The 7,500-nt window shown below is 44.5% G+C and overlaps 1 protein-coding gene across 5 annotated transcripts in view; it reads left to right on the top strand.

The window, feature by feature from the left end:
• The window catches only part of rfx2 (regulatory factor X, 2 (influences HLA class II expression)), a 46,790-nt gene that overhangs the window by 27,368 nt on the left and 11,922 nt on the right, over nt 1-7,500 (top strand). For 4 of the 5 annotated variants that reach the window (XM_060880725.1, XM_060880722.1, XM_060880721.1 and 1 more), the window contains 5 exons: nt 1,745-1,825; nt 2,034-2,113; nt 3,584-3,845; nt 5,206-5,280; nt 6,913-7,094. In XM_060880725.1, the coding sequence (XP_060736708.1) occupies nt 1,745-1,825; nt 2,034-2,113; nt 3,584-3,845; nt 5,206-5,280; nt 6,913-7,094 (680 nt within the window). The remainder of the gene's footprint in view (nt 1-1,744; nt 1,826-2,033; nt 2,114-3,583; nt 3,846-5,205; nt 5,281-6,912; nt 7,095-7,500) is intronic. The other variant, XM_060880724.1, reaches the window with a different exon arrangement.

The raw sequence follows: 7,500 nt of genomic DNA, 5'->3' as shown, positions 1-7,500 counted from the left end.
GTGAGACAGGGACAGGCAGAGAGAGAGGGAGTGAGACAGGGACAGGCAGAGAGAGAGGGAGTGAGACAGGGACAGGCAGAGAGAGAGGGAGTGAGACAGGGACAGGCAGAGAGAGAGGGAGTGAGACAGGGAGAGGGAGGGAGTGAGACAGGGAGAGGGAGGGAGAGGGAGTGAGACAGGGAGAGGGAGAGGGAGTGAGACAGGGAGAGGGAGAGGGAGAGGGAGTGAGACAGGGAGAGGGAGAGGGAGTGAGACAGGGAGAGGGAGAGGGAGTGAGACAGGGAGAGGGAGAGGGAGTGAGACAGGGAGAGGGAGAGGGAGTGAGACAGGGAGAGGGAGAGGGAGTGAGACAGGGAGAGGGAGAGGGAGTGAGACAGAGAGGAGGAGAGAGAGACAGAGGGAGAGGGAGAGAACAGGGGAGAGAGTGAGAACAAACAAAGTTTGAGGTTGATGGTGTCCTAAGTCTGTAACCTAGTGAACCAGTGTTAGTGTTTTCAGTGATGGACTTAAAAGCACTTTTGTATGTCGCTCTGGATAAGAACAGCTACCGAGAAAGAGAGAGAGAGAAAGAGAGAGAGAGATCGAGGGCTGCAGATCATGTAGATGGTCTTCTAGTGTTACGGGTTTGATTAAAATACAGAGCTTTTTTATCGTCAGCTGCCTTCCTCACGTGTTCTGTTCGTGTCTGTAGCGCTGCCTTGTTTCTGTTTTGACCCTTTTTCATGGAAAGGAATAAAACACTTTGGTGTGTTCTGTTATAGGGAAATAATCAACAACCAAATAAAAACATCTCCTTACATTCAACTTTAATATATCAATAAAATATCTAAACTATTTTATTAAATACCATGTTTTTAATGGCTTTATTAACAGATCGTGTGTCTCGTCCTGCGTAAAGATCCTGTGAATGAGTTGTCGTCCCTGATATGTTACAGTTTCTATAGTAACGTGCATTAATATAAATCTGTGATTTTAGTGCCATCGCTGTTCGAGCTTCTGTTACTGACAATTAATCAACATTTCCAATTAGAAGAGGAAATTCAGCAGCACTATACAAGACCTATAGCGTCCATACACACAGCGCAGAGATCATCACAGACGGCAGTAACACACTAGTTATAGGTCTAATTTTGATCTGTGGTCTTGATAGTTGCTCAAATTGTTGTCATGGTGACGGACATTACATCACACAAAAGGTTTGTTAGCAGGAGCATGAACTGTAGGAGTTGGTTGCAATTACCACCAAGTCCTTTTTCAGCAAGTAGTCTCTCCACTTCTTTTCTTTTTCTCTTTCTTGTCTTTCCTTTTTTTTTTTTTGAAATCACATGGCAGAATTTAAAATAATTTGTTGTCATGGTGATGTTAAAACGCTGTATTTTCAAAGCGGCAGCATTGAATAAGGATCAGCGTCTAGTCCATGTGATTTTACCACATGACTGGGCAGGCATTTTATTTATGATAATAGACATGGATTGTGTGTGTGTCTGTCTGTGTGTGTGTCTGTCTGTGTGTGTGTCTGTCTGTGTGTGTGTCTGTCTGTGTGTGTGTCTGTCTGTGTGTGTGTCTGTCTGTGTGTGTGTCTGTCTGTGTGTCTGTCTGTGTGTGTGTCTGTCTGTGTGTGTGTCTGTCTGTGTGTGTGTGTCTGTCTGTGTGTGTGTCTGTCTGTGTGTGTGTCTGTCTGTGTGTGTGTGTGCGTCTGTGTGTGTGTGTGCGTCTGTGTGTGCGTGTATTCCTGATCCTACAGCGAGTGTTAGTCCAGGCCACAGGCTCGTCCCCAAAGCCACAGGTCCAGCAGCTGTCTAGAGTGCAACAGGTTCCTCAGCAGGTACACACACACACACACACACACACACACTCCCATTGCAGATACTGTAATCTCTTACACACCTGGCACATCTTATAAACCCCCACACAGACACATACACACAGTTACTTTTTCCTCTCTGTCACTGTATCACTCAAGCCAGCGAAAGGTGTCTGAAGCGTTCTCGTGATGAATTGTGTGTGTGTTTGTGCATGTGTGTGTGAGCCAGGTGCAGCATGTACAGCACGTATACCCCACCCAGGTGCAGTACGTCGAAGGAGGAGAGGCCGTCTACCCCAATGGCACCATGTAAGCCACACCCACTTTCTAACAAAAATTGACCGAGGTAGCTAGTGTTAAGTACAGTGAATTGACCGAGGTAGCTAATGTTAAGTACAGTGAATTGACCGAGGTAGCTAATGTTAAGTACAGTGAATTGACCGAGGTAGCTAGTGTTAAGTACAGCGAATTGACCGAGGTAGCTAGTGTTAAGTACAGTGAATACATGAGTTCTTGAATGATTAGTTATTGATTATTAGTTCTTTCTAACTCCGTTTTATTTGTAGATCTTTATGTAGATGAACAATCTTGAGGTGAGGGAAATCTCCTTGAGATGACACGAGGTAGAAAGTTATCACACATAACGGTTTTAAACCGTCATCAGCCCATATTTTACTGTCTCAGTGTAGCGTGTAGCAGCTGATGCTTCCTCCCAGACTGCAGACTCAGATCCCCTGTTTATCTCCGTATCTCTGATCAGTGTCCTCTTTAAGAGCTTATGTCCTCTTTTCTGACACGTCTACATAACAGCTTGTCAGTAGAATTTATTTATTTATTTATTTACATGGCGTGTACAACACGCTTCATATGCCATGTGTCGCTGCTCATGCAGTGCAAACCTCAAAACATCCTTCTAAACCCCCAAAGACTTTCAGGCTTCCTTCAGTAATGAGGAACTAATTAGACCAAACGTTAATTAAACATGTTTATCTAAAAAAAGAGACAGATTTGTTAATGCCGGACCGTGAAGCGAACCAGGATTATTATGACCAACTGACACGTAGACCGAAATTTCTGCACGCCGATGTTAAAAAGGCGTTTCAGAAAACGAACGTTAACGATTTCGTTCCCGTCCTGCAGTTGACACTCGCAAATGAAAATTAAAAAAAAAAAAAAAAAAGTTTTACTACCTTAAAAATGCACCTCATAGTTTTTAAGTAAAGTGTGTTAGCTATTTATTAAAAACGCCAGTCATTTTATTCGGCTAGCTAGCAGCCGTTAGTTTTTTTTTTGTGTGTGTGAGAATAATTATTACGGGGTCGGGTGAGTATAGAAAGACTGAGAGAGAGAAAATGGAAGGGAGGGAGAGCTTTGGATAGTGAGAAGAAGGAAAGAGACTAGAAAAGTGACTGGGAGAAAACATAAGGAAGGGAGTGGGAAAGAGATTAGAAAGGAACATCGGAAGAGAGACGGCCGGGAAGGGAGAAAGAGACCGAACGAGTTACGGGGAGAGAGGAAAGGAGTCTAGGAGATACTAGAAGAGATACTAGAGAAAAGAGAGACCAAGGGAGAGAAATATAAAGGGTGAGAGTGACTAGAAGAGAGTGTAGAAGTGATAAAGACTCGGAAAGAAAAACTGGAAGGATATGAGAGAGTAGGAGAAACGGAGACTTGTAGAGAAAGTGGAAAGGGTTTTTTTTCCCCCCTTATTTGTTTGAGTATTATAATATTTCTTAAACTCCTTAAACTCACTCCAGTCCTGGTTCTCTGTCTTCTCAGCCGCACAGCGTACACCTATAACCACGACGCCCAGCTTTACGGTCAGACCAGCGGTAACTCCTACTTCGACACCCAGTCAGGGCCGACGCAGGTCACCACAGTGGTGTCCTCGACCAGCAGCGTGCCCTCTCACGGCATGGTGGGCATCGCCATGGACGTCGGCGGCAGCCAGGTGATCTCCAGCAGCGGCGCTTATCTCATCCACGGGGGCATGGACGGCCGTCATCACACCACGCCGTCCTCCCGCTCTTCATCCGCAATGGTACATTCCACCGTTTTTTACATCTAATTTCAGACGGTCATACGACGGTTTAAACGAGACCTCTCAGGACACCAGATGTTAGATGTTTTTTCATACACACACACACACACACACTAGCTGGAACGCAGTAGCATTCTCTTCCTGTGAGGTGCTGCTAATTAATGCAATGATCCAGATGTTCAGTCAGCAGTGCTTAAAGTCCCAGTATCACCGTGTCTCAGGTTAGGAGCGACTCTCTCTCAGCTAGCGTGTTGGGTAAAGGGGAGAGGAGAAAAAGAACAAACAGAGGGTAAGTCTATGTGGAAGAAATTACTAAAAGAACGTGAGAGACAGAGAGAACGAAACTGGTAAATAGGACTCAGGAAAGACTGAGATAGAAGACTGAGAGACAGAAAGAGTGATCGTGATAGAGACCGGAAGTGGCAATAAAAGGCTGGGGAGAGCGATGTTGGGAAAGAAAGACGAAAGGACTGTAGGGGAAAACGTTAGAGAGAAAGAAGGAGAGAATATTAGAACGTTAGTCTACGATGCAGAGTGCGAGAGACTGAGAGAGAAAGATGGGGAAAGAGAGACAAGAGAGTGAGAGAGAGAGAGACTAAGGCAGAGGGATGCTGGGAGAGAAACTTGAAGAGACTATACAAGAGAGATCAGGAGAGACTGGGAGAGAGACACTATGAGATGAAGACATAAAGCATTGTAGAGATTTAGATAAGGAGAGAAAGAAAGAGAGAGAGAGGAGGCAGCTGCTGTCCCTACAGTCACTTTTGCCTCTCCATAATTCACCAGGGCCTCGTTTTAGTGCATCTTACCAGCGCTCGAGCACCCTGCGGCACAGAGCATCCTCTCTGCTTGTTACCGTTTGGCCCTCGGGAGCCCGTAAGACCCGAAAGGACGCCTGCTTCCTCCCTCCTTCCTTCCTTCTCTCTCTACCTTTTATCCTGCTTAGGCTGTTGTTCGTCAACTTGCAGCATAGTAACACGGTGACGTGGAAAGTTCCATATCAGAGCAGCTCTTCGCATTTGCATTAGCTTTATCATTAGCATGAATTACACAGGGGCTTTTGCCTTTGCATTTGCATGCATTATTGCGTGTGATTCAGTAAGAGAATCTCAGCCTGCCGCTTAACCCACGTCTTCATATTCACGTTATTTTTATTTATTTTTTTTTTCTCTGACTGTAATGGAATTGCCCTGATCTTGCTCCAGCTAACAGTATGATTACCTTTTTTTTCTGTTCTGTTTCTTTTGCATCTTCTTTCCCTTACCCTCTGTTCCTTTACCTTCCTCCGCCCCTCACCTGTCCTTACTCCCCTCTTCCCTTCCGTTCCCGTCCCGCACGCTCCTCCGTTCTCTCTCTGTAGCTTGAAATGGCGATCGAAAACCTCCAAAAGTCAGAAGGAATTGCTTCTCACAAGAGCATCCTGCTCAACAGCCATGTAAGTCATCTAAGAAAACTTTATTTAGGAAAAAAAAGACTAGAGAATAAAAGGAGGCCCAGTGCTGTCTACACTTCACACCTTCCTGCCGCCACTCTGCTTTGCAAATTGCTTCTTTACTTGTTAGTGCTGGAGGGACGACTGGGTGAACGCTTAGCTTCCTGTAAGGCATCTCTGACGCGTCTGCGTGATCTCCTACACGTTCGAGCTCGGAGAGAAGACGGCTTAAACTTTTAAACAGCTTTATTCGGGACTAATTACGAACTAGAGGGATGTAGCAGAGGTCATGGAACCATAGAGACATTGTATTATACCCCTTAATGAATATGCAAATCAGAAACAACTCGAAGCTCACGACGACCGACCGTTTGCATGAGCCAAATTTGCATATCGAACGCGATTGACACTAGTTCACAGTTAGCGTTCGGCGTACGATGCGCAGATGCTGTCACGTCATAAATTGTGAAAATCTCGGTCAGTGAACAGCTCGATCTGGCTCGATAAAATGCATATAGAGATCCAGCAAACTGACAAAAATGCAGAAGATTTTGGGATCAAACTCAGCTTAAAGATATTAACACAACTTCTATGTCTGTTTACTGAAAAAGAAAAAAAATCCACAGTATATAAAGTCCAACCAGCTGGTATTACCTGCAGAAGGTAAACTAATTAACTACATTAGCTCACATTAATATGCTAATGTGGCTCTTTTCTGTAATGAATGATTTGCAGGTATTTATGGTTTAGATAAATAAAGTAGAAGTAAGAAGTAATTCAGCTCCTAAAATGTTCGATGGTTATCTCACAAGTTAAATAAAATGAACAGGGTGTGCGCTCGGGGAAAGGCGTTACGCTGAGGTTCAAGCAGCCTTGAACTTGGTAGTAAACTGACATTTGTCCCTCTGTTTTTTATCACACTCTCGAGTGTCTTTAAACATCTCCAGCACTACAGCTTTTACTGAACGGCAGAGCTTCACCCTCAGGTGTGTTTGTGTGCGCGTGGGAATGGAAAATGCGTGTCATCTTTCCAGGCTGCCGCTGATCAGTAACAGTGTCGGCCTGTTCTGTTTATTTCTAACTTGGACCATAAGAATGTCAAGAGATTATTAATTATCTGGGTGTATTTTGTTCGTTGACGCCAATCGATGCAAAGCAGATGCTAAAGGAGGAACTACAGCGTTTCTTCCTTCAAAGCGAAGAACCCGATGAGTCATCTGTCGGCATTCGAACGGCGGAAAGATGGCTAAAGCGCGCAGAGACGTATTCGCTCGTGTGCAGAGAAACTTTCATATCGGAGTTCTGAGTACCGAAACACGCTTCTATTCAAAGACGACACTCGTTGCAGCCTCTATTAAAGATAGCGTTTAAACACAGTTTGACTATTTGGGGTTCTTTGCTAGCAGAACACAACAGCAGCTGAGACAAATAGAGTTAAATAAACTGTCCCATGATGTCCCTGAGTGAGTAATACTAAGTAGGGTTACTCGTTATGTAAAGACCGAGTCTCAGCTCTCAGTTGATCTCCCTTAGTTCTTTATGCATTCTTTGTTGTTGTTGTTGAATTTCTGCAGTATGCTTAGATTCAGTGTGAATTTTGTGTGTGTGTGTGTGTGTGTTTGTGTGTGTGTGCAGCTGCAGTGGCTGTTGGATAACTACGAGACGGCGGAAGGTGTGAGTCTGGCACGCTGCTCTCTCTATAACCACTACCTTCGTCACTGCCACGAACAGAAGCTGGATCCAGTCAACGCCGCTTCCTTTGGCAAACTCATCCGCTCGGTGTTCATGGGGCTGCGGACACGCCGCCTCGGTACCAGGTCCGTCCACACACACACACACACACACACACACACACATCCCATTATAAACTTAATCGGTGATATGATGGCAGATTCTCTGAAGAGAATTTTAAGTAAGGAGTCTCCAGTGTCGCTGCTTTTTTCTTTTTTTTTTCTGTCCAGTTAAATTAAATGTAATAAAATAAAGAGCAGATGGTGAATAAACAACTGTTTACAGCTGCCGTAATTGGAATGATAACAGGAACAAACTTGTTACCCAGATGTGTCACAACATTCACAAGGGTAATACATCAATAGATTTTAATCATTAACACAGCACAATTTGATGTCTCTTACATCACAGTGACGTTGCTAGAAAATCCATCAACTGCAGTGATCGGTCATTGATTATCTTCTGCTAGCAACAAGACCTAAGGTGTTGTGT

Source organism: Tachysurus vachellii, chromosome 11 (genome assembly GCF_030014155.1).
Source record: "Tachysurus vachellii isolate PV-2020 chromosome 11, HZAU_Pvac_v1, whole genome shotgun sequence".
Classification (NCBI taxonomy): Eukaryota; Metazoa; Chordata; class Actinopteri; order Siluriformes; family Bagridae; genus Tachysurus; species Tachysurus vachellii.
This window is presented reverse-complemented; position numbering and strand designations above follow the sequence as displayed.